The sequence below is a fragment of the Phallusia mammillata genome, chromosome 2 (genome assembly GCF_965637545.1).
Source record: "Phallusia mammillata chromosome 2, kaPhaMamm4.hap1.1, whole genome shotgun sequence".
NCBI classification, from domain to species: domain Eukaryota; kingdom Metazoa; phylum Chordata; class Ascidiacea; order Phlebobranchia; family Ascidiidae; genus Phallusia; species Phallusia mammillata.
Genome location: NC_137253.1, coordinates 27,014,551 through 27,041,639, shown reverse-complemented (window position 1 = coordinate 27,041,639; position 27,089 = coordinate 27,014,551). Strand labels below are relative to the sequence as shown.

The following is a 27,089-nucleotide window of genomic DNA, read 5'->3' as shown; positions in this document are numbered from 1 at the left end:
ATTATGCCCTCAAACAGAAAAAAAAGATTTTAGTTTTACAGTATCTTAATTGGGACGTGAAAGTCTCCGAGAAAACACGATTCCAGAATTTTTCTATTTTGTCCCAAAATCCAAATCCTAGTGTTGCTTGTATATTGCTTTACATGGCTAGCGGCAGAAAAAGTTGCAAGGCTAAAACCACGTCGGTGCCACTCTTGCCCTTACATGGCGGCGCCCATTTGATTTAGTATCGAGTCGACAGGGCCTATAAACCTATTTAAAAAAAACAAGTGCCACTCTTGCCCTTACATGGCGGCGCCCATTTGATTTAGTATCGAGTCGACAGGGCCTATAAACCTATTTAAAAAATCACGTCAGCCTGATAACTTTACATGTCAATAATTTATTATTTGATTGCACTACGGTATGCTATTAAATAGAAAACGAAGCAATATTAATTTGGCGTAACAAACAACACAAATACGCAATAAAAATTCCAAAACTCGTAATTTCGAGATTTCATTGGTAACATTTTGGCAATATTGTGTAACGTCCCAGTTAAGCAACAAAAACTCCCCTGTTAAAATAAAAAAATGTTCCACATGCGCCTTCTAGTTGACAACAAGTCCGGATTTAGCGACAAGCTGTGCGAAAAGGGACGACGGGTCACGTAAAAGTTTTCCAGGTTCCTCAAATTCAACAAGTTTTCCATTTTCCATCACAATGACACGGTCACAATCCAAAATGGTTTCCACTCTGGTGTAAATTGATGTAAACTTTGTTTTGTGTCAAAAAACCAAGGTGGTGAGCTTACCTGTGTGCAATGGTTATCACTGTGCGGTTTTGGAAACATTTCCGAACTGTTTCTTGAATGAGAGCGTCCGACTGCAAATCAATATTGGCGGTGGCTTCATCCAAACACACGATCTGAGTAAATGATAAAAGTCAGCGCATTTTTGTCACCAACAGATCCGTAAAATAAAACTGCATAAATCTCGGTCAAACCGGATTCGCTTAATGTAGATCTTTGTCAAAAATGATTTCTAATGTAGTAAGGCTTAAACTAATCTTGGTTATACCGGATCTTCGTATAATCAGGACATTTTTTTAGGATTTTTAGGAGGTTTACTGTATACCAAAGACCACCTAAAACAGCTGATTAATAACGAACGCAAAAACAGTGCCTCAACCTGAACGTCTTTGAGCAAGGCGCGCGCCAGACAAACCAACTGCCGCTGGCCAGTGGAAAAACGTTTCCCACGCTCTCCTACGTCACAATCGAGACCGCCCATGCTCTCTACTGCCCTCCGCAGTCCACAGCTCTCCAGCGCTATCCAGAGTTTACTATCAGAAAGCGCCCCGGCGGCATGCTGGCCTGTTGGGTCAAGGTTGTGCCGGAGTGGGCCGCTGAAAAGAAACGGATCCTGCGGAATAACGGCCATCTTGGATCTGCGAAACGAAGTCACGTGGTTGGGTAATTGCGAATCACGTGATTACCTTTACCGACGTACCTGAGTAAGTGCAGCGGCACGCGGTTCGTGCTTACTTCGTCAATGTATATAGCGCCTCTAGTCAGCGGCACTATGCCAAACAAACACGTGACCAGACTCGACTTGCCACTCCCAGTGCGTCCGACCACGCCAACTTTTTCGCCGGGTCCTGACAAAGGAAATATAATTGTTAGTTTTTTATGAACTTGTAATTTTGATGACGTTTCGCCCACCAGAACGGTAGGGCAATGGCAGACATGATATAAATCTGTTTTTTGCTAACCAAGATAACATTATTTGCAGTAGTAACAAAAACAACAACATATTTTAATCTGTGTTTGAAATGGCCACACTTACTGATTCGAAAGCTTACGTCATCTAGAGCTGAGGGCAAATGAGGTCGGTATTGAAGACTCACGTGACGAAACTCTATAGCGCCCTTTGTCGACCAATCACGATGAATCACTCCATCACCAGATGGCGCTCTCTCCTGTTAACAATGCACATGTAACCTGTAGTTTAAAAATGTCTTGCTAGGTGTTTGTGTTAAACTGACGTGTGGGACGTTGTGAATATAAAATGATTGCCTCTCTACTGCCACCATCTGTTTCTCGGTTTCTGTAAATGACGTAATGACGCCTGAGAGACGACTCGTGACGGAGAGCGCGTAGGAAAGAGCAAGTCCAACTAAACCTACAGATAAAATGAAAATGGTATTGATAAAAATAACAACAACATTAGTGAAAAACTTCGTGTTTTGTTGTTTAGTTCAGTGGTCGGCAACCGCCGGGCCACGAGGAGTTCGTTACCGGGCCGTGTAGTTTTTCAAGTGAAATGCTTTTAAACATTTTGCCCATATATCCCGGGGATTGTAAACTAATTTATGCGATTTCATTACTGAATATTTGTTGTTTTTTGAAGGCCGGTCCGCGATAAATTTTCAGTATCAAAAACGGTCCGCAGTAAAAAAAGGTTGCCGACCCCTGGTTTAGTTAATGTTGAATATTTAGTATGTGTTTAAACAAACAATCACAAAAATTTGAAATAAAATATCACGTATCCACCAACCTGCCGAAGTCATGTGATGCTGGTGCTCGATGACAGCGGTAAAAGCTACACCTGTCACCATGACAACGCCCATCATTTGCAGTCGAATTGCAAGCCACTCTTGCGCCGCAAGTGTCGAAAAATTGCACCGTTGATTGGCGTCGACCAGTGATAAGTTTTGCTCTCTAAGAAAGCAACAACAACAACTTGTTACTCGCACTGTACAATAACTACAGATTGCACAGTCATTTTCGTCTACCTGAACATTTGTTCTTTCCTGAATGCCCTGATGGTGGTAAGTCCCATGAGCGATTCGTTGAAGTGAGCGTAGATCGGTGATAAACTGATGCTGCTTAAGCGCTTCAGTTCACGAGATGTTAGTCTGTAGTAATGCTGTGCGGTGGAAATAATATGTAAAACTTCCCAGACTTTCTTAAAAAACATCAGAAACTGTTTTATTACTCAAAATCGGATCGGACAAAAATTAAAGAAACTGTGCTTCGTATAGGGATGCGCCGAAATGGAAAAGAAACCTTAAAGTACCCGGGATAACAATAACCTGTTTGGATCTGTGACAAACTTAACAATATTGATGAACGATGCTTGGCCGAAAAATTGCGGAAGGTTTATAACAAAAATCCAAAAAAGTGGACACACGAAATCATTTATTGACTGATAAGAAAGTAATAATGGCAAAACTTGGGGTATTTATGTGTTTTAATGACGTCGCAATCCACATGCTTTCAACTTATTTAGGAAGAATGATACTACGGAAATATAAACAACTTCCAACTTATTCACAAGCCTATCGTGTATTAAGTAGCCACTTGTAATGGCTCCAGGTCTTTCAACCCCTACCACAAAATACGCTTGCCAAATTTCCTGCACTACACATTCTAACGCAGTGGCTCAAAACTTGTTGTTATGTTATAAAATATACATAATCGTTTTTTAAACCTTGTAGCATGTGGTGAGGCACAAAACGATTTTGACTAAATATGCACGCCACGAAAAAAAAAAAGATCAAAAATTACTGTTTCAAATCTATTGTGTGGATTTCGTTGATTCGTTGATTGTTTTCATACAATTTAGCCGCTCGTTTTCTTACAAAAAGTTAAATAATTTCAGCCCAGCTTACCTGAGTGTAGTAGTAAAATCCCGACAATGGAATAAGTACCACAGTGAACCAAGGTAACCCGTAACACGTGATCACGATCGTTGCTAGGAGACCGGCAAATTGTGCAAGAAAAATGTTCAACATAAATGGGAGAGTGTCGTCCACTGTGTATACGTCACTTGAAAAACGATTCACGATGCGTCCTATGGGCGTGACGTCAAAAAACGAGACCGGTGCCTGCGTTACAAAACAATGACGTATTGTCGGTGTTGTTTACTTGCTAAAGGCAAAAACTGAGTTGTTATATTATCGCTACTGGTATCTCTCTTTCGTTTGGTTTAAGATCAACCCATTATACGACAAATAAAATATACTTTCGAAAAATACTTGTTCAAAAACATCTTCGTTAGAAGTTTGTATTAACAGAGTTGGTCGAATTTTTAATGCTTAGTGTTTACTTGCTGGTTATAAAGCCACCTGTGTTTACAAGTCGGCCATGTGCAAGAAACCAGTGCAGATTGTTCCAAGCCATAGGGATCTAATGGGTTGTACTAAACTGAAACGCCCCCCAAAAAACGTTTTAATGAACTCGCAACAAAGCTGTCAACCAGATGGGGTACCCATCATAATGACATCATAACGCAGTGTGGTCCAACTTTATTTTGTTGCGGGCCATTCAAAATCGTTAGCTTACTACGCGGGCCAAGGTTTAAATTTGTGCAAGAAAAACTTTTTTCTGGGTCAAACTCTAGTGCAGGGGTCTCAAACTCAAACTGCTTTGGGGGCCAAAAATAAACTTCTAAGTAAGTCAAGGGCCGCACTATATCGATATCAAACAAAATATTGCAAGATTAAAAAATGAAATGTTCATTTGTGCCATTAGCTACATTAAAAAACAATATTGTATTAAATAACAAACAGATATACAGTGTTGCAAAGTGAAAGTCAACTGTGCTTTATTGCTTTATGTGGAAACAATGCCCTACAATTACGTAACAATGTATGAAATATGACGCAACAATCGCAATTGCTGATTCTAAAACTGAGCGAGTTTGATTATCTTGTGAAAACGTGACATATACCACTAATAGAAAAATGATTGTATTATGTAAACTTTCTAGTCAAAAACGGTATTCCGCCAGAGTAAAACACAACTTCTAAAAAGTTACTTCGCGGGCCGCACAAAAACCCTTGGCGGGCCGCGTGTTTGAGACCCCTGCTCTAGTGTAACTATATATACATCTTTTTTATCTGTAGATAAGTTTATTTTTATATTTTATAGTTATTTACTAAGTAGAAGCTGTCAAAAACATTCAGTTTCCACTTTAGCGCAAAAATGCCTCCGAACGGTTTGTAGAAGCAGAACTCTTTATTACATAACAATGCCTTGTCATGCGTCACAATAGGAAATTTTGCAGTATTTAGTGTGTGTTAATCCTCAGATTTTAAAAACGTTGAATTATTGAAAACAAAATTTATAGTTGGCATTAAAATGTTGGGACTTTTGCGGGCCAACAAAAATAGCCTCCATTGAAAAAATATAAATCAAACTAAGATACTGTGGAATACCTACCTGCAATTCGAGCAATTAATTTGATCACAAAAGAGATCATTGTTACCTGTAATATTGACTTTAAGAGCTTGTTATGAAGAGTTTGTGTGGCACAAATTCCTCCATAGGCAAAACTGAAAGATCGAACCAATGTGAAGATACTGTTCGCAGCAGCAATTATTCCATAAATCATCAGATACCACATTGCACTGTCTTTGGTTGGTGTTGAGACTGTCCCTGTTCCTAAACACACAACAAAATCAATGGATTTACTACATGTACTGGGTGATGTTATTGTTGGTAAAAAACTGAATTAAAAAACAGTTTTTTTTGGAGAAACAGAGACAAATTGAAGTTGAAGTCTTGTTCACTATTTCCCAAGCTGAAAACAGTTTCTCCTTAAGAAGGAACTTGATGGGGGAAATATTTTTTAAATTTTTACACATGGTTAGTAAATATATACTCAAGTTCTGGGAATATGACGTGTAAAGTTGATAAAAGACCCAATTTTAAATAATCTTTGTGTGGTTTAGCATTTACTATGTAGTATGTAAGGGAGGAATGAGAATGTTTTGAATGGTTAAAAGAGAAATTCATTGAAAAAGGTTGGTAACCATTGGTCTACTAGTAAATTGTATGGAACTTGTTACAAAACGCAATAGGTGTAAGAAACAGTATATTCCATATTCAAAATGTATTGAAGTTTAAACCTATTATATTTCTCAAGTAACACTGTAAATTATTACTTGGAAAAACCTTAATAATCACAAAAACATTTCCAATTTTACCCAATACTTATATTTTTCTGCCTTGCTGTAAAAAATACAAAATATCACAAACAAAAATAAATTTTGGATTACCCTTCAGCAGAACTGTGTATGAAGTTTGTGCCAAATTGAGTGGTTGGTCAAAAACGTAGCAGCCCTCTGAAATGTTGAACTGAATTGTGCTGAGAGATTTAGGGACTTGAGATTGGTTGTTGGCATTCACCCATTGTGACAACCACCAATCAGACACAACTTTTGATGCTGTAACATAAAAAAATGAAGAAAACTTTAAAATTAAACTTCTCATCTTTTTTCAGTGACTTTAGGTGCTAAGCAATGATGGCAAATAACTGTTATTTTTAGGAAATATTTTTTGTACCTAATTTTCAATAAATTCTATGCAAATTTCCAGGTTATTGTCAAATATAGTGGTTGTCCTGTGAAACATGCAAAAAGTTATTCTGAACTATCTGATGAGACCACAAGAACCACAAACTTGATATTTTTTATTTAGACTTAAAAGATGTGCTTCACTTTGTTAAAGCATTTCAAGCACACTAAGACAACCACACTTTAGGAACCAAGCCACTAAACTTTGAAGGTTTTGGACTTTATTCACAAAAATATTCAAAGGGTAAGAAGGGCCATATTTATATCCTAATTCCTAACTTCAAATCATCAAATCTGTTTGGTTGTGAAATCACATGTGTAAATTGCATTTAAATTCATGCCAATTCTTACCTTGCATAAGCAGAACAAACAAAAGAATTGTGATAGCCAGGCAGCTTCCCACAGCTATCCAGTAAGACTTGTAAACGCTGAGAGCTACACTGCCTACTGCTTTCTCTTCAGCTTGTACAAGAGATGTCAAAAGGTTTGGTTCATGGCTGTTGCTTGGATCAGAATTGTTCGCACTTGCAGGAGCACCTGAAATAGTGAGACTCATTTAGGCCTTAAAATGGTTGATCACATATTTTATAAATGGTGTGGACATTTCATCGGCCAAAAGTGTCAAAAAGCGCGAAACAGTAAAAGCAGATAGGGACTGCTTGGCTGGCCTACAGAAGGTCCATTACAAACTTAACACCAGAAGGTTGTTACAGCTGTTGTTTAGTTATTACTTTTAAGTTGTGTACGATTTTCTAGCGCTGTTTATTGTTGTCAGGTTCGGAACAATTTGGGAAATGTTTATTTTCAGGTTAATATCAGTTGACTACCTTATAAAGAGCAACAAAATTTTGCTAAAAAAGCATCTTCAGTGTCTCTAAAGGGCAATAAAATGGATTAAAATTAGAAAAGGATACTAGTTCTTTCACAAACACGGCCCTGAACAGGTACTGAAGATGCATATTGCTTAGGTGAAATATATATCTAAAATAAATGGTGAATGACTTCAGACAAACGATGATTATTTAGCACATTACTGTTAGTCGAGTTTTAATTTTATCAACTGGAAATGTGTTTTAACATTCGGTAGATTTAAACTAATTTGATATAAACTCAACTATTGACAATGGCAACATATCACTTCCTTGTATGATTTCTACAAAGTTTGGAACAAGGAAGAAATGAAAGTCATGAGACCTATGAGCAACAAGTCGGAAACACCCTTTTCGAAATAGACAGATTTCGCAAAGCATTGTTTGGGAGTTAGTTCCAATCACCACTCTAATTTAGTTACCTTCCACTTGTTCTGTGTGGTCTGATTCAATTTCTAAAACTTCAGCTGGCGTTCCAATCTTTTTTATTTGACCTTCTTCTAACACAATTATCCAGTCTGCATTTCGGAGATACCTTATGTTTACAAAGTCAGATTATCATTTTATGTAAGCAACCACAAATTGTTTACCATTTTTTCAAGAAAATTTTTTTTTTTACTACAACTGCAAAAATTAGGCTATTGGTAAATTACGCAAAAAACAAAGTTCTGATAATTATGTTAGCCAGGGGTCAAGAAACTACAAACTGGTTGAAGTCAAACATTATTCTGTGGACCAGTCTTAAAAAAAGCAAATAACAAAGGCATGGAAATTCGTTACAACTCATTATCATGTCAACTTATTATGAGTTTCACGAAATTTTTTGTCATGAAAAGGTGTTCCCATCTAGAGGGAATAGTAAACAATAGTACCTACATTATGTAGTGTCCAGCCTACATATTGTGCGCTACCAATCTAATCAGCCTAAAAATTTCAGGACAACCTAAAAATCAAGTAGCCAATTTGAAATTGCATGGAAAAGTTTACCTGGTGTGATGAGTGCATAGAATGCGTGTCCTGTCTCGCAGAATACCAGCAACGCACTGATGGTAAAGGTGTGAAGCAACATGTTGGTCAACTGCTGACAGTGGATCGTCGAGAAGATACAGTGACTTGTTCTGAAAAAAAAATGCAAAGAAAACCAATGCAAGAAAAGTTCAGTATTGTAATAAAATATTAGTAATACAAGTCGAGATGAGCAAGTGCAAAAGGTTGACAATTTAATTAAAAAATTCACACAGAAACTAAACAGCAAAACCTTTACCACAGGGTATTGGACTTTGACTTGCAGAATTGCAGGTTTTTAACTCAAACTTTGACTCAAATATTTTTACAAGTTCGAAACAAGTCGCCAAGATGGCCGAATGGTTAGTGCAATCGCCTAGTGTTCACAAGGTTGTTGCTTCTAATACCGTATCTGCTTATTGTAATTCTCTGGGCAAGACGCGTGAGCGGCATCACACCAACCCTGTGAAACCTGATAGGTTGTTACAAAGTGAAATCACCAGCTCCATAACTCGATAAAATAAAAATAAAAAGCTATTCAAAGGACTTTCAATATTAACAGGAAGCAGCATGCCAGACTCATTGTGAGCATAATGCATTCAGGCATTAAAGTTTGGATAACAGATATGTATTAGCTGAATATTAGTTTGGGTTAAAAAAAAGTTTAAAAAAATTTGTTTCAACTAACTTGGGCTTGTGCAAGTCAAATGCAATGCTACCACATGTTTGCTACAACTAGAAGTGAATGGATACAGTACAAATCCTTTCAGTTGTGTTACCAATGAACAATATAGGTTGCTAAATATTAAACAAATTACAGTTGAGTTTTGGACAAAAAAGAACCTGGTATACCTGGTATACAGCTCTGGCCAATGAGACTCTTGCCTTCTGTCCTCCGCTCAGTGTGACACCGTTCTCTCCAACTTCTGTATGGTCACCATTAGGAAGAGACTGAAAGTCTTCCTTCAATGCGCAACACTCAACAACTGCCTCATACATCTCTTTGTTAAATACCTCACCCCAAATAATATTTTCCCTGTAGAAGATAAATAATAAAAAATATTCAATCAGAAAAAAAAATTAGCATCATCAACAGGGCATGTAATAAGTTTTGCACACAAAAAAACAAACAAATACAAAACAAAATTTTTAAATACCAATCAGTAATTACCGGAAAATACTTTTGGACAGAAACCATTAGAGTGTTTGGCAGTGGAGTTCATATTATGGGTTTATCTGCAACTATTCAGAACAGGGGTGTGCAACCTGTGGTCGGTAAGCCAAATACACCTCATTAAACAAAGTTTGGGTGACCCACGGAGACAATTAGATTTTGTTTAAAGGTATATTTAACGGTATATATTACATTTTTTTGGCCTGATGAACTGTTTTAATGCAGTGCTAGGTAGCAAATCTAGTTTATTTTTGAATTTCACTAGTTATTAACTTTGTATAAGCATGTTTGGTAAGCAATAAAGTAATGTCAACTTGCGTCATATACATGTGTAACACACAGTCAAATCGTGTTATTGGTATTTAGCTCATCTGTGATAAAAGGTTACACATCCCTGGTTTAGAATCATACAAAACAGCATGCAATACATACTTAATGGTGGCATGTTGTATCCATGGTTCCTGTGTAACATATGCCAACCCATCCTTGTGACCTTCTACAGAAATATTTCCACAAAGTTTATCGAGTTCACCACACAAAGCAGAAAGCAAGGACGTTTTTCCTGCACCAACTTGTCCCATGATTCCAATGAATTGACCCTTGAAAAACAACAAGTTTGCAAAAAAGTCTCAAGAAGGGGTGTTCATGTGGGTTTACAGAAAACCCTAGTGTTCTTTGTAACACTTAGAGGGGTTCCATGAGCTCTAGGGGTTCCCTGAGGTTTGTTGAAACATGTATATATTCATGTGCTTAGGCCATGTTGAAATTTTTGTGTTATAAGTATGCTGTTAAACTAATATTATTGAGGGTCAGCTAAGATGCCAAAATACAGCATGGGTTCCATGACAAAAAGTTTGACAAGCAAGGCTTTTTAGTCATATGTAACGATTGTAAATGACTTCTAATAACATGCAAAAAACTTTCAATTCGACACTACATAAACACAATTTGGGTTTACAAACCTATGTTTATTTTGCGTACATACAATTCCATTTTGTGTACATACAAATTACTTTTGCTAAAAACAGTATTTTATTGTAGAACTAGTTACAATGGTAAAACGACAGCCAAATAGGACAATGAATTATGTGCAAAAAAATAATAAAAATCTGTCAAAATTGTGACACCAATTGGCAACGCAAAGCGCATTTACATCAGTAGTCAGTTTGACATGAAGTTTAATCACATTAAATTTGCAAGGAGGAAACAATATAATAACGTCATGAGCAAACATTTTTACCTTTTCAATGCTAAAGGAAATGTCACAGAGCAACTGGTCTTGTTGATTGGAATCCTGATCATTGACATCTAGTGGCTTGGAAACATTCCATGAAAATGATGCATTGTGTAATGACACAACTTTCTCTATTGCCACAAAAAATATTTCATCAAATATAGAACAAAGCATAAGAGCTATAATAACAAACTTTTTGATTAATAAAGAATGTCACATTTTAAGTCTATTTGGGCCATTATTTTCCTCAAAAAATTTATGAACAGACCCTTGTATAGTGTTTAAAATAACATTATTTTGAAATTTAAATGTACGTTATTTACTGTAGATTACTGCAATTAGATACAACAAAAACAACACAACAGGGAGATAAGGATGTATTAGTCATGAAAACCATAAATTAAGTTTACCATGCGGCATGTTATCATTATAATACTCATCAGCATTAAAGTTGGGGGTCATAACAAATTTCTCAAGGCGATTAATAGAAATCCAGGCCTCCATCAAACCATTGATCACCCATGGAAATGCATTCAGAGGAGATATGAGCATGTTGATCAAAGCAACAACAGTAAAAACCTTTAAAAGAAGTAAACATAAAAATGTGTCAGCCCACAGCCCACAGCCCATATCTGAACAAATTGATAAGTTATTCCAATTCTTGTCAACTCTTTTTGCACCACAACCCAAACACTATTTTTAAATAAATAAATAAAAAAATAAAAAAAAAGTAAAAAAACATTTTAACGTACAATCATAGTCTGATGAATTATAAGAATGAGTTTGCCCCTACTTTGCTAAATGCACTTTTGGTATTCACAGTATGTCGAATCTAGCAAAAATATTTGTATTCGAAAATAGCTATTTACCTTGGCTGCAGTTAGATCATGACCTGTTACAGAATAGATTGAGAAAATGAGTAGTGAGATAATAACAGGAGTGGTAGCCCACAAATAGACACATCCAGCATCAAAATACTTGATTCCTTTTAAGCTTTTTAACTCATCGGAACGAATGCTGAAAAAACAAAATAAATCCAAAACCAAAATGAAACCAAATGCATAACAATATTTTGAAAATCAAATACAAACAAAACTGTTTAGTTGCATACTGGTTACCCACGTGTTTCATTTAATTGCATTAGGTATGCTAATCCCTTTTGTCAATTGTATGACTTCTTTCAATATATAAATGCTCATGGTATCATTAATGGTATAATATAGTATGTTTGTTTATACATTTTTTACAACAAATTTACCTGTTCACTTTTTCAATAAGAAATCCTTCCCAGACGTTAAACTTAATCACTCGAATTCCAAGCAATATTTCTGTGATCAGCTTTAAAACAACAAACATTAGCTTTATTGACTTCAAGTAAGATATGGCCGACTGAAGTAACATATGGCCAAAGAGTTCACAATACCTTCACTCGACTGTCTTTGTTTTTCATCATGCTTCTGTTGTATTCACCAATCTTTTTGGCCAAGTATCGATTGAACAATATCATGATCAGGGCAAATCCAAGTCCAGCCAAAAATACTACACCAACCTAAAAGAAAAAATTTAAAACACTGGCAAAACGCTAGTTTATGCCTATTAGGAACAACATTACCTGAAAGTATAAAAGAATCAAAGTAACAACAACTTGAAATGGAAGACTCCAAAACTGATGAAAACTGGCACAGAAGTTAACAATTCTGTTTACATCGGTACTCATAAAATTTGTGATTTCCCCTGTTGTGTATTTTGCCATTGCCACTGGTTTGGCCTGCAATGTTTTATTGTAAACACTTGCAATCAGACAAGACTTGAACGCAGTTGCAACTTTGTTAACCTGTGAAAATAAGAGTCATGTATATTTAGTAATTAACAAACTTTGCAGTTTTCCCAGCGTTAGAGGGTTTTACAGTGTTGTATTAATGTTAAATGATACATGAATGAAAATATATCTAGTGCCTCAATGCACATAGATATTAAAAAACAAAATTGTGAGGAAAGATTTTCTATTTCACAGAAAACCTCTGGTAAACCGCATTTGGTTATAATTCAGACAAAACTTGAGGTACAGATGATTGGAAATGTGCTGAGGCTTTAACTATTTAAAATAGGTTAATCCAGGATCTTCATCTAATTCGGAAAATATCATTGCATTAGGCAGGCATGTATGAGCATGTATTCGATGCTATAATCTGTAACTGTGTGAGCGTTTAATATGCACATATTATGACACATACCAGGTCAAAAACATATCTATTACCAGGTGACAACAAAAACAGAAGTACTGACTGTTACCTGAAAATCGAAGTGTGTTGCCAACATTGATCCAATTAGAGTAGAAAGAAACAGACCAGCTGCATAATAACATCCATTTGCTAGTGGTTCATTAGAGTCCACGAAGTTAACAAGGCGATTTAAAAGCAGTGGCCCAGCAAAGCCAAGAGAATCAGACAGAAACTTCAGTAACCCAAGGGTGTAATACCATCTGCCAAACTTAGAGTGCAATGACTTCAAAAGAATTCTAGGAGGTGTTGAGGTATTTTGATTTTCGATAAGTTGCTTAGTGCTTAATTCATCAACAGTCTGTGTAAAACTGTGGCATATTTGTTGAGTGTTCAAGTCAGCAGGCAAACTGTAAACTGCATCTTCTCTATTCAACTGTCGCTTCGAGCCCTTTTTCATTAGAGGCTGCACCCAATAAAAAAACAAAGAGGACAAACACGAAGCAGAATCTGATGGACAAGTCTCGGGCACTGAGGGAACATCAGATGCAAGATCTGAATATCTGTCACTATCCAGAAGATGTGATTGTGATAGCAGGTTGTCCAGGTCTTCAGTGGGTGACAATATTGACACAGTTCGATACTTGGGATTTATATGTAACAGTGTCACGAGGTAAGTGATTTGGCAAGCTGCCATTGCCGCCACACAGAACAAATCAACGATCATGTTGATGCTGTCCAAAGTACTCTTGTCTGAAACATTGTCCATTAATTCAACTATCATGCGCTCAATCTGCACACCATAGTACCCAAGTGTAAGTGCCCATGATAAAACAACAGTTGCCGGTGATCGTTTGTAGTCAAAATGAATCAAACCAATTCTCCACAGAAAAATTAAATGCACAAGCAACGATACCAGTCTTGTCCCATATGATACAAAAAGCACAGCTGGTATGTTGGATTTGATTAAGACAGCATCTTTAATAAAGACCCCAAGTGTGATGACAAGGGTTATGGCTGTGCATATCCGTCGAATGTTGAATGGACTAGGAACACGCAAATTCACATCTGGTGGTCTAAGTCGGCCAATGTAGAATGCACTTGTCAGGGCCAACAGTGTAAAAGGAGCAAGAACGAATGTAAAGGTTTCGAAGCAGAGGGAAAATGTTGGGCCATCATTGTTCCAAATCGAAAATTTTTTACCACAAAATTCTGTCAAACGTTGATCCATAGTTTTGATGTATTTTTGCTCTTCTGCTCCAAACCTTAAATCGTTTTGGGACAGATTATTTGCTCCATGGTGTCTGCTGCAGGAATTATCCAGTCTGCCAAGTCATTAATTTTAAACCAACGTCCTGTTGAGTAAAGTTACCATGTAACAGTACCACAAAATGTTTTAGTACATGTTATTTTGCGCTGCATCTAAAATATACAGGATCGCTTGGCGCACCTTCATGATGCACCCGATATTTTGTACATAAACCTGTCGCAAACTGACTCGCAGCTGTTCTAGCTTTTTAGATTTTTGCTCATGTATCATATACACAAAAGACAATTACTTTTATTTCGGCTTGGTGAATATTTAAGCGTAATTGTGTTTCTACGATTTGTTTTATCATGCAAAGTAAACTTAACTCAACTCAACGTTTTGTAAATCACACTTCACAGGGAAAACCCCTCCATAAAAAAACGTCATAATCAAATGAGGCGAGTGCGACACGTAAACATTGGGGGCGGTGTTAAACGTTTTCCTGGTTACACGATAAATGTTCTCGATAAATGGTCATGTTTTTTAGGTAAAATGTCGTTAAACTACTGTGCATTATGCTTGCTATAAACGTTTTCGAGTTTTCTTCAGTGCCGTGGCGTGTTGACCAACGATGTGCCCGACTCACAGCCTTTTTTTTTTTAGTCTTTTACCCTCCATGGCAGGCAACGACGATTGCACATATTTTTATTAAAACATAAAAAAAAATGATTTAAAATCAGACTACTCTCTAAGATTACAACCGAATGAGCTCAGTAGACTTGACTATTTTATTTTACTTTAGCTAAAAAAAGGTTTGAACTTGTGGTCTACAGAGCCCGCTTCAAAGTTTGAGGCCAATTGAACTCGTGTGCTTTGTTAATTTTTTTGTCCTCCGTAACAACTACCTAAGCTAAGTAGTCAAATGGAAGTCCTACATTTTATCATTGCCTTAGCAAAGCAAATACTTACAGGACCCACTTGAACTTCCAGCTTAGGGCAGTAAATAACACACACAACACCCAATATTTGTCCAAATATATTTACAAAACACAACTGAAGTCTAGCGCACGGTGGGTAAAAACGAATCATGAATCGACATAGGTTTACAGTTCACACCCACATTAAAATCACAGCAGCCATGTGCAAGGATTTAGAAACGTTTCTGGAGTGTTTACAAGCATATGTAACAATAAGAAATAGGCAACATAACTTTTAGCAAAGCAGTAACTTATTTCTGATGTGTGTTTGAATACACATTTTTTGTGGGAAACAGAATTAAATGGCAGTTCATCAATATCAGATTGGTTGCTGTTAAACTAATTTTTGTGCAGAATAAAATTAAAATACTGTATCCATGCATAGGAAGTATATTACTAGCTTTGTATAAACTAATATGGCACAATAAACTAAAGTCTACAAACAGCAGTTGTATTTGAACGCTGTCCCTAAGGGATTATGAAAATCTGGTAATGTGGTATATAAAATCAACCAAAACATTACAAACCATAAAAGAAAGAAGATGTAATTGCATTTAGCAGATTGTCACTGTGTGGGGTTATCAATTTAACCCTGGAATCAAGCATCTTAAGGCACATACCACTACAATATGGTGGAAAAGAAATATGTACACAGCGTTATGCAGTTTTTAGTAAAAAAATCTGGGATTCAACAGTAACAATTTCCACAATGCCAGGAATGTATTAAAAGCACAAAAGTTGCAAATTTAGCCCATATTAAGTCTCATGGACAAGTTCAAGTACGTTTCAAAACTCTTTAGTTTAGTTGCTTCAGTTAATGTAAACAAAAGGTCTATGTTTAATGCAAATAGAAGCAAGTTAACCACAATGCTAAGTAAAATATATATAATCCTCAACACGCTGTTACAAGTATCAGATACTGCTTTACACAGTAGAAACTTTAATTTGCTTTGTATTGGACTGAGGGGCATTGGGAACATCTTTTTTCTGAGATCGTGTGGCAGGTGATGCAGATCTTCTTTGTTTCAAGAGTCTTATTTGCTTGGACAAAACTGTCAGTCGAGGTGATTGGACATCTGCTTTGCAGTTTCTAAGAACATTTTCAGGTAAACTAACGTGACTGATTGCTTTTGGGTTCTTCTCATGGAAGTCTAAGTTTAGTGAAACAGAGTCAGAATTGCAGTGGCTTAACAAATCTGGTTTTGGCAAGACTGGACTGAGATCATCATCACCAGGTTGAGGAAAAGATTTGTAGGAATCTTTGCCTTTGGTCTTGGCAGGTGTTTGGGATTGATTTTTCTTTCTAAGAATGCCACTGAATGTGCGATTTCTTTTTCTGGTTTTGGACTTATACTGAATAACCTCATGGTGTTTGTCAAATTTTTTCACAATTTTCTTCTTTTTGGCCGAGTTTGGCATATTGTGGACTTTGTTGTAAAGGTCACTGATGGCATTTTCTGTCTGTTCCTTTGCTCTGTCATTGAATTTCAAGCGAGCGCTTGCACTTCTTTTTACAGCACTTGAAGGTGCCACCAGAAGCGTGGAGCTTACTTGTGGTGACATGCAATCTGTTGTTGGTTTTGGATAAAACACTTTGGCTGATTCTCGAATGTACAAAGGGGCAGTGAAGATTTTCTGGGAATGTCTGATCATAAAGGCAATGTGCTCATTCAGTTTTTCCACACGGTCCTGGATATCTAATGCCTTTGCATTTCGTGGCCAGATCAAATGTGGCGTGAACATTGCAGATAGGTTTGCAGCAGTCATTTTGTTCTCTGCCTGATTTCGTGCTGTATGGTATAACAAGTTCATGATAGCTCTGAGGATATTACGATAGTTGGTTGGCAACAACAAGAGCAGTAGTTGCAGAGTTTCAATGCGCTTCCCTTTGTCAACAACTGAGGTTTTAGTTTCTGCATCCATTTTCGTCATGTTTGCAATCTGAAGGTGGGCGTTAAAGTGCTTCGATGGCAGAAGCAAGGGCTCAGACAGCTGGCCCAAAAAGGTTTTCAGTACACTAGCAACATCATGAGCCTGAAATTTGCTTCTATTAAAGTCAATGCAAACACCAGTACTCAAAGCAGTTATAAGTTGGTTTTGGCGAACTGAATTGCCTGGCTTCCGAAAAAGACCTTCCTTCGTCAGATTTTTACCCAGAAAATCGGTTAGCTGCTGAACTTGTGCCATAGCTTCATCAGTCAAAACAGATCCAAACCCACTGCCTTTGGCTTCCTTCTTTTTCATCAAAGACCAGGATTTCAAATTAAGTTTATTGTTTCCATCTTTCAGTGCATTTTCACTGTTTCCTGTTCCACGAATTAAGTCAAGTTCTGCCCCAGGAAGGTCTAACATTCGAGTCAAATGACTTATGATTAATTCGCTGAAATCTTCCCATTTCTCAAACTTCAGTTTGATGACAAAGTGATCTGGATTGTAAAATTCCTTTTCTTTTAACGGAGTTTTGGCAATACAGTCCATTGTTGTTCGTTATGGATTTTATTTAAAATTTAAACAGTGCATATTGTTGCTTTAAAAACTGTACAAAGCAGTCTGTGGATTTTAAGATACATTAGTTTGTGATGAAAGTATTTTGTGTTTATGCAAAAAGCTGGTGCAGCTGGTGCTTTAAGTCTTAAATCAATTCTGGTGGGAAAAAGGACAAGCAAAGCAAAAACTGCAGTCTCTTTATTTTTGCAGAATTATCTAGATCTTATTTATTTGACTGTACGTAATACTTTAGTGTATACAAAGCATACATCAGGCAAATTACGGTACACGACAAGCTAATGAAACAAACAACGGTTATGCAAAAACTACAAATTTACGCATCATATGAAACAAATTTACGCACCTAGATAAGAATGAATAAAAAATACGTGCTTACAAATTTCTTTTATTGGGCCTTCATCTTTATTCGCGTATAAAAACAACTTAATAATACGACAATGACACTTCAATAAAGTTCAATAACAAACAATGGACTTTTAAAAGTCGTTACCTTTAGCGCTCTTGCAATAACACTAGGTGGTGCGCTATAAATTTTTATTTGTGGGGTAGATGAGAAGCAAAGATAAAACAAAGTGTGCGCCGTTTGCTACGTTTAAAGTAGTTATTCTGTTATAAACCAGAAACTACTAGGAGAGATTTAAAATGAACAAACTTATAATAGCGCATGTAGTTTATTTACACACATTGCGATTGCGACCAGCGTAAACCACAATCCTCAGCTCAGACTCAGAAGAAGGAAAAACGAGAAACAAAGAGGCAAGTCCAAGTAAACATTGCAATGGTTGGTGGGTTGTTTAATGTTTAACTAAAATCTAGTCAAAACAGACCAATTGACGTACCATATAAATTGTTAAAGGAGTATAATAAATTGAGGGTTTTACGATTGTGTTGTCGCTTAAAAGAGCTTGAATTTCGTTCATCTGCAAAGCAAAAACGAGTACGTGACATTGAAGACTTGGAGGTTACAGGGGTGAATTTCGTACTCTGTCTGTAGTTCATTGTTCAGTTGAGGCTTGAGGGTAACAGAGGTTATCATTAAGACAAGTAAAAGTATGTTACTTATAGACGTTTGGCTACAGTATGAGTTCAAGTTGGTCAAGACTATGTTATGGAGCTGTTTTAACTATTTCATTTTTTACCACATAAGTTTTTTCTATGTTCAGGTTGTAGTTACTTAGCTTTTGTTGTCTGTACAGCTCGAATATGGGAGGGCTTTGTACAAAGTGCAGGCCACAAGTGCCCAAAGACAAAAATTCTACCATAAAACATCATGGGAGCTTTTTGCGACGAAAAAAAACTGTTAGTGCTGCATTTTCTTTTGCCACTGGCTCACCGGCAGCTGAAAAAGATGTTATGATACCAGATGGTGAAAATCTAAGCAAATCCAAATCAGCCTTGCTGGACATTAACCAGGCTACAGAAGAGGACTTGATGACTCTTACCAATGTAGGCCGAGTCATTGCGCACAATATTGTGGAGTATCGAAAGAAAATTGGAGGTTTCCGAAGAGTAGAAGATCTGGCTCTTGTAAGTGGAATCGGAGCAGTCAAGTTGGAGAAACTGAGAAAAGACATCTTTGTATCAAGTTCTCGTTCCAAAACTAACTCATCCAGTACCAGCATTTCAGACATAACCTTGCCGCTAAATGTTAATGTATCTTCTGTACAACAACTCTCACAGGTGGATGGCGTTTCTGAAGAGTTGGCCAAAGCTATTGTAGAGTATCGAACAGAAAATGGCAAATTTCATCACATAACTGATCTTGTTGACCCTGCCCAACTAATTGACACCCCAACACTGTTAAAGCTAAAGTATGTTCTAACAGTCAACAACTTGGGCCACTCAAGAAATGTCAGCAACTGCTCTTCAAGGGCGGTTAATATATATCCTTATGGACCAGAATCAATCCCATCTTCAAGGCCGAAGTTTGAAACTGTTTCTGACATTAGAGATGGTAGGCCCATGGTACGAATTGCCACTTGGAATTTACAACAGTTTTCCTTGGACAAAGTAAAAAACCCTGGGGTTAGGGAAGTGATATGCATGACAATCCTTGAAAACAACATCAAGATTTTGGCTGTGCAAGAGTTAGCACACCCAGATGCATTGTCACAAATTGTGAATGAGCTAAATAATCCCACGCTACCCAACATTCAGCGAATTCGATCTCGGTCAGGATTGTGGAAATGTTCAGTCTCTGCAACAGCTGCTGGCAAAATGTACCAAGGAATGGAATACAGTGGGTTTTTGTGGAATGAGGGATCTGAGATAACATTGTACAGCAGTTCATTGTTAGACAAATCAGAGGATGGAAAAAAATTTGCAAGGCAGCCATTTCTTGGGTATTTCAAGGTGAGTGTTTTTTATGCATGAGTTATACTCCAAAAATTCTATTTCACACAAATACCAATTGGTATGGCTCATGCTGTTATGTCGCAATATTTTTATCAACAGTTTAATTGATAAAATACATTTTGTGTTTACCAGATCAATCAATTTGATGTGGTGCTGGTTAGTGTTCATCTCAAGGCTATTGGTTACGCTGATGCAGAAAAGGATCTAAATAAACTTGGCTCTGAAATTAGTTGCCTTCCTCTGCTTGTTGAAGTGCTAAAATCTCAAGTTCCAGAAGAAAAAGATGTTATTATTGTAGGTGACTTCAATCTTGAACCAGACAAAACTGAGTTCGAAGTTCTACGACAAAACAATTTTTCTGCTATTGTGCCTGAAACTACCCCGACCAATATTAGCACAAAAAATGTGAAGGGTTCAAGAAGCTATGACAACATGTGGATAAACCAATCTGTTTGTACATCCTTCACCAGTCACTGGGATGTGGTGCGAAATGGTTTGACCAGTCCATGGATACCAGATGGATGGTCTTGGGGTGGTGTTGTGTCAGATCACTGTCCAGTGTGGTCAGAATTTTTTACTGACATTGATGCAGACCCTGAATCAAGCAATGCGAACTTAGAGGGCATCACACTTAGCATTGGGTGATCATGTGTTATGTGATTGTAGTGAACGCTGATAATTATTATTGCGCTAATATTTTCTGCTGTTCTTACCTTTATACAATGAAATGTATTTATTTTTCTTCATTTCTCTTTTTACCCATGACATAATATTATGCATGCAGAACAATTGTTGTTCAACCATTGTGCTTTATTGCTGTCTGCAGTTCATATTGATAGTTAGTGTGGTGCTTAAATAACTGAGTATTTTTCATCGTTTATTACCCAACCTCCTATAGTGAGAAACCTCCATGTACAATTTCTCATTTAAATAAACTTAACAGGTTATGGTACCAAAGTGAAGATATTTGTGGCTTTTGTTTCATATGTGGTAATTACACAAGTGTCTTAATCTGCTTTTGATGGGTTTTTAATTTTATACAATGTGAGATGATGCAAGTGTTTTTTGTGACTACCCTGTCATATGCCTTATTTTCTGCTGTTATCTTGTAAGTTTGTTATATTTGTATTTTAGTACAAAACAAAGTTATTTTTAACCCAATAATTTTGCTAAGAACAACATATACAGTATGGTGCCATATTTGCTTTAATGTTTTCACACAATGAATATTTTGCACATAGTGCTTTTATTTTGTTTCATTTCTGTTGTATTGACCTATTCTGTCATTTAAGCCATACATAAGTATGTCAGATATTTGTAAAAACAGTAGCACTAGATAAAACAAACACCCAATCATTACATGACACATTAAGCCCAGCTTTTCATAGGAAAGCATAGTGACATGTTATTTGTGAAGTGTTATATGTCACCGTGAAATGCTACATATTGTCCATCAATCACTTGCCTGTGCTGACTTTTCGCATTTGTTTGCTTCTAAACTTCTTGCATATTATAGAGTATTTTTTACATCACTGTTATGAGCTGTTAATTACACTAATTGAAACGTTTGGTTGTTGTTCTTTGTTCTAAAACAGTGGGCCCTCGAAGTTATCCAAGTGCATCCAAAAATAAAGGGTATTTATATGATACGAGGTAAACTGATTGATTTTTTCATAATGGCACGCATAGTACACCCTCAAATTGTATTTGATAATCTCGAGTCCTGAAGTAAAAAGTTAGAGTAGCTGCTTTAAAACATGTAATGTTAACTGTTACGTCTTCACGATTTAATCGTGACTGTCTCTTGTTTTGCGGAAACTAACTAGTGATTACCCGTTTACATCTCGGTCGCCCACTTCAACAAAAGCAAGAGGTTAAAACTCCATTATCTCCAGCCTTTTATCACAAGAATTATAAATTGTTTGTGGTAAATAGTTTGGTAGTTTGCGAAGACGTTAAGCTTGCAAAATTTTTAGCTCTTCCGGCAGTTTTTTATTGTAATATGCCAACGTTTCGATGTCCCATACGAAACACCTTCATCAGGGTAATGACATACATTGCAAACACAAGTTATTATAAAGCGAAAATGGCGGCGAAACACACACAAAAAGGGCGATAGAAATAACGCAGTGCGTTGGCATATTACAATAAAAAACTGCCGGAAGAGCTAAAAATTCTGTTAATACGTTATGCCTGGCAGCAACAGTGTATTCGTTAAGCTTGCAAGCCTATTGATATTTTTTGAAGATTTGTTGTCGGACATTAATCCGTTACAAATCGTTGCCCTCATCCGATTCCAGTATGTTAATTTTGTTCAATCATTTTTTGTTTTACTTTCCGTGGTTTGTTTGTTTCTCTATTGTGCTAGTCACAGTTATGTTGTATGTGATTGTGGAAACGATTTTAATTGTGAAGGCATTTTTTGTACCTTTTACTAATATATGTAGTTAGCGTTATGTAGTAATAAATACTTGCATTGTCAGAATTTTGAAGTACCACCAGTATACCAGACAGACCAGCCATGAATTGAAAAATGAATGCTGTAAATTGCCATAACTTTTGATGGAAACTGAACAACTAACATAACTCTTAACTAATTAAATGTAACTCTAATAAAAACATGTCCTACTGGTAAAACTAAAAAGTATGTTTAATTGGTCTAAATCAGTGGTTCCCAAACTGTGGGCCATGGCCCAGTACTAGGCCACCAAGACATTTTCAATGGGCCATAGAGCCAGTTAAACAGATTCTACTGTTTTGTTATGGTGCAGATATTATGCGCTTCATTTTAAAAACATAATATTTGCAATACAATATTTATTTAGCAAGAAAGGTCATTTTTTCCCCTAACAGCAACGTATATGTTGAGCAAGATATTAGCTGTGCTCTGTGATCAACAGAGCCTAGAATTTCAAATCTTGTAGCCAAATTTTGGGAGCATGTATCTCATTAAAAAAATGTTTGTGCCCAATTTTACAGCACATGATCAGCCACGAATTGCTATTAAATAGACATTTGGGCCACAGACCAAAAAAGTTTGGGAACCACTGGTCTAAATGGACATGATTAGGTTTTATGTTATATGGAGCATAATTTTCCTCATTAAAAAACGTGTTGATTGTTATGTTATTGTACACTTTCTAATGGTTATATTTTTTTGAAGGACAAACAACTGAATATATTACAAATATTCCATTTACTTCCTTTACCATTCTAAATCATGTCATTTGATTGGCAACTATATGAGAAAAAGCCTACCTCATTCTTCGGATATATTGGATGGCTTTACTACTTCTTTTGTGTTACCACAGGACTGTACATGCTTGATCCATGGGAAAGACATATTTTTAGTGAGTTTTACATACCATGTTTACTTGCTTGTATGCTGCCCTCAATTATAAGCCGTCTCAGATTGTAAGCTGCATATTAAAGTGTCAAAAAATAATGTAAGCTGCACTTTGTGATGTAAAGTATGATTGTTCAATAACACTGCTTTTTGTTGCTACAGAGTACAACTATGTGTCGAAAATTGTTATTTATGCGAATAGTTCTACCCAGCAGAGCATTATGTTGACGTGTAAAGCCAACATGCAAAAACATCAAGTTTATACAGCTCTTCCGGCAAATGTAATGCAAAAACATTTTGAACGCAAAATAAAACAAAAGCAGGGGTGTGGAAATAATATTGTTATGATATTAAAATGTAAGCCGCACAAACGGTAGGGTAGAAAACTTAGGGTAAAAAAACAAGCCACAGCTTACGATCGAGTAAATATGGTACAAAGTATTATACCTTTTTCTGGCAATTTTTATAGCATTTACATGTCATAGAAAGTGTTTAACACTCTCTCTTTTTACAGGCGCCTGCTTGATGATCCTATTGTCGATGTCTTTTTGCACAGCATATGTCTTCTTGCCTCAACACATTTATTCCATGTTAGCACACTTTGGATATTTTGATGCTGTATGATATTCAACAAAATTGCAGCCCTTCAAGAGTGACATTTTGATGCTTGACAGACCGCCTTTTTTATTGTGACAGTTTTAGTTGCAGTTTTCATTGATAGTCATATTGTTTTATTCGATGCTTTGATGTGCTTAAAAAGTCTAAATGTTTGTTTACTTTTCATTAAATGTAAGTGTAGCAAACCTATTTTGGTTAGTGGTTTTATTTTGTGCTGCTGAGTGGCAAAAATTAAACATATGACAAAGACTGTGGAAAAAAATGACTTGAAAATACTTTCAATGATTTAGTTTATTGAATACCACAATTTGAGCAATTTTTGTGATTGTTCATGTTTTGTTTATGTTTGATTGTGATTCAATTTAAAACAGAATTGTGTGAAAATTATGATTGTATGACATATGCGCATTTTTTACAAATTGGCATTACATTTCAAACACACTGACACTTTTATTTGTACCTGTTTTATCATGTGATTGTTTTAATAAAATGTACCTCTTGTTGTTTGACAATTTGTTGGAAAAAACTAAGCTATACTTATGGAGCTAGTAGTTAGTTAAATTGGGCCATTTAAAAACTGAGAAGTTGTGTTGGCAGGAGTTTGAGTTAACAATAAACGATAAATACAGTTGTATAAATCACAAATCATATGTGGGTAAGCTTTCAATGATGTGAAACACAGTAATCCAAAAAGCACTGTAGTATAACATATTTGGCGGCCAAACGAAATTTGTAACTGTTTAATTTTTACTTATGTTCTAACATAAATGGTTAAATGAGAATGAGAAAATTTGTTCGGTAACATTAGCAAAAACTTTGTCCAAATTAAAATAATGACGTCCATATTAATTCCCGTATCAGGTAAAGTCCCTAAAATGGAATATGATTAAAACTGTTGAAGAGAAAAAACATCTTGTAAGTTTGTTGTTTTCTTTTTAAAAAAGCTTCAACATTTAAAGGTTTTAACGGCGTTCAATGTCATTGTAAAATCTGTTTACTGCTCTTTTAATAGGAAGTACTAGTCTTTGTTAGATTCTTACCATTAAAAACTCTGAATAAATGTTCTTGTTATTCTATTGTATTAAATGTGTTTCAGAATGTTAAAACATGAAACCAGTCTTTGATATACCTTTTATTTCCACTATTTTTATCTAAAGCAAGTTTAATAGGTAAACAATGGACAGTGATGTGCCATGGAATCCACTTGGAATCATGTTATCGATGTATGGGAGCAGAATAAACAGTAAACTGTTGTTTAAGTATCCTTTCAAAACCGATGATATAAAGTCATCATGTTCATATCAACAACTAACTTCATCAACATTCCAGTTAAATAGTCCTAGTGTTGGCCCCAACAATGCAGATGACCAAGAAATGGAAAGTGATATTGACACTAACCATAGTCGTGAATTTCTCGAGCAGTACCTCGGTTTTTCTGATGAGACCCTTGGCCAACTGTTAAGTCCTGGAAACACAAAGATATGTGGGCAAAATTTCGATGTGAAAATAAATGGAATTCGGTTTGTAGGTTTTCCACTAGTGCCTGAAAAGTGTAATCTGGATTGCAATAGAGTTCGACCTCTACAGTTTTCCAGTAAAAACTTGTCCAATTATCAGCAAGCCTCAAACAATTCCGCAGCTACCACCACTATACTTTCCTTTAACTTGGTATTTGTGCTCAAAACAAATGCTGATTATTCTGTAATTGAATCTTACCAGCAACTTGCCGCAAAAATTGGGTTAGCTTTGCGATTTGAAGAGACCAGAGATAACTACATTACAAAAGAAACTAAAAAGATGCTGAACATACATGAGGAATATGAAACATGTCCAGTCCGTGTTCATAAACAGATACTAAAGAAAAGCAAACTAGCGCAAAACCTTAAAGGTGTATTTGATGATCTAACTGCAACTGGAATCATAGACTTTTTGTTGAATGATAACATTTGGATAACTTTTTGCATATACCACAAGGTTCATAACAGTTTCAATTTGGGTGGACACCATGACGCAGTGAAAATTGAAGCTGTGGAGGAGAGTTTAAGTAAAATTCAACCCTACCATGGGATTCTTGTATTTAACATCAGCACTGTTTGGAATTCATTAAAGCCAGCAAGTTCTTCAACCATGATAAAGTTTCTTAATGTCTACAAGCCAACCAAGTCGTTGCAGGGAATCTCAACTGATGCTGACATGTCAATCACACACACCTACACCATAGCAAGGCATTTAGTTCATTGGGGCAAGGCTTGCGTTATCTACCCGATGTGTGAAAGCAATGTGTATGTTTTAGCCCCAACTGCCACACTGTTTTACCTATCAAAATGGGTGGCAATTTTTCATGAAACCTTTCAAATGAATTTAATTGAGGTATTGTCCTACTTTTCACAACCGGTCAGTCTTGGTGACTCTCAACTTCCCACTGGGCCATTTTTTGGTCACGAGAAACATTTGGTAGAGGTAGTGTACTGGATGCTACAGCATAGATTCTTGGTTCAGCATCACACATACATTTCTTTTCTACCTCATTTTGCTTCTGAACTGCAGTTGACAAATCAGCAGGTCGTGAACCTGTTCTTGGATGTGTCTCGAAAACACTTTTCAACCGGTATTGAGTTTCATCAGTTGCCAGATTTGTGCCAAAGTGTGTTTAAAGCGATACCAGCAGCTCACAACACCAAAGATTTGTCTTTATTTCTTAAACTGTTGCCCTATATGGATGGCAAGCATCATTTAGAAGAAATGATGTACCGAGAAAATATGATGCGACCTGATTTGCTCACAATTTTGGAAAAGTTTAGGCCAGTTCTTTTAACAGCTGTGAGAGAAGATGAAATAGCCACATCATTTTGGATGAATACCTGATCTTTTAAAATTAACTTTTTATCCATGATCATTATTATATCAAATCTTCGCAATGAAATGTTTACATATGGTTGATAGACCACATAACTGCTACTGTTAAATTTTATACTATTGTGAGTACATGCCAATATAGGATTGAATATCCCATAATTGATTAAATTTAGGGACACATTTTAGGTTTTATGCTTTACACATTACAAATTTCACTTAGTCATTTATGTTGATTAATTTATGACTATTCTCTCAGCACTGAAGTGTCATATTGTTGCACTTGATTTGCGTGACTGCAAATAAACATTCTACCAAAGTAACCAACTGCAAAAACAGT

General features: G+C 36.3%; 5 protein-coding genes across 5 annotated transcripts; 3 read left to right on the top strand and 2 right to left on the bottom strand.

The window, feature by feature from the left end:
* Positions 1-362: 362 nt before the first annotated feature.
* LOC145212526 (ATP-binding cassette sub-family C member 10-like) lies at positions 363-14,228 on the bottom strand. Its single transcript, XM_080080679.1, has 23 exons — positions 12,917-14,228; positions 12,237-12,458; positions 12,048-12,173; positions 11,883-11,962; positions 11,494-11,641; positions 11,035-11,203; positions 10,631-10,755; positions 9,823-9,989; positions 9,069-9,252; positions 8,199-8,329; positions 7,634-7,746; positions 6,694-6,879; positions 6,046-6,213; positions 5,253-5,428; positions 3,655-3,870; positions 2,776-2,909; positions 2,538-2,701; positions 2,026-2,162; positions 1,827-1,959; positions 1,491-1,638; positions 1,170-1,428; positions 794-906; positions 363-735 (listed from the first exon to the last, which is right to left on the bottom strand). The coding sequence occupies exons 1-23, from the start codon at positions 14,072-14,074 to the stop codon at positions 591-593; spliced, it is 4,602 nt and encodes a 1,533-aa protein (XP_079936805.1). The 5' UTR covers positions 14,075-14,228; the 3' UTR covers positions 363-590.
* An 884-nt stretch (positions 14,229-15,112) lies between these two features.
* Positions 15,113-17,645, bottom strand: LOC145212529 (rho GTPase-activating protein 19-like). The gene has a single exon (XM_080080681.1). It carries the CDS (start codon positions 17,545-17,547, stop codon positions 15,994-15,996), a length of 1,554 nt encoding a protein of 517 aa, XP_079936807.1. The 5' UTR covers positions 17,548-17,645; the 3' UTR covers positions 15,113-15,993.
* A 1,067-nt stretch (positions 17,646-18,712) lies between these two features.
* LOC145212527 (endonuclease/exonuclease/phosphatase family domain-containing protein 1-like) lies at positions 18,713-21,500 on the top strand. The gene is made up of 2 exons (XM_080080680.1): positions 18,713-19,929; positions 20,065-21,500. Exons 1-2 carry the CDS (start codon positions 18,781-18,783, stop codon positions 20,575-20,577), a joined length of 1,662 nt encoding a protein of 553 aa, XP_079936806.1. The 5' UTR covers positions 18,713-18,780; the 3' UTR covers positions 20,578-21,500.
* Positions 21,501-23,065: 1,565 nt separating this feature from the next.
* Positions 23,066-24,408, top strand: LOC145212530 (serine palmitoyltransferase small subunit A-like). The gene is made up of 2 exons (XM_080080682.1): positions 23,066-23,282; positions 23,793-24,408. The coding sequence occupies exons 1-2, from the start codon at positions 23,153-23,155 to the stop codon at positions 23,900-23,902; spliced, it is 240 nt and encodes a 79-aa protein (XP_079936808.1). The 5' UTR covers positions 23,066-23,152; the 3' UTR covers positions 23,903-24,408.
* Positions 24,409-24,981: 573 nt separating this feature from the next.
* On the top strand, positions 24,982-27,072 carry LOC145214303 (GATOR1 complex protein NPRL3-like). The gene has a single exon (XM_080082803.1). The coding sequence runs from the start codon at positions 25,073-25,075 to the stop codon at positions 26,759-26,761; it is 1,689 nt and encodes a 562-aa protein (XP_079938929.1). The 5' UTR covers positions 24,982-25,072; the 3' UTR covers positions 26,762-27,072.
* Positions 27,073-27,089: the final 17 nt, after the last annotated feature.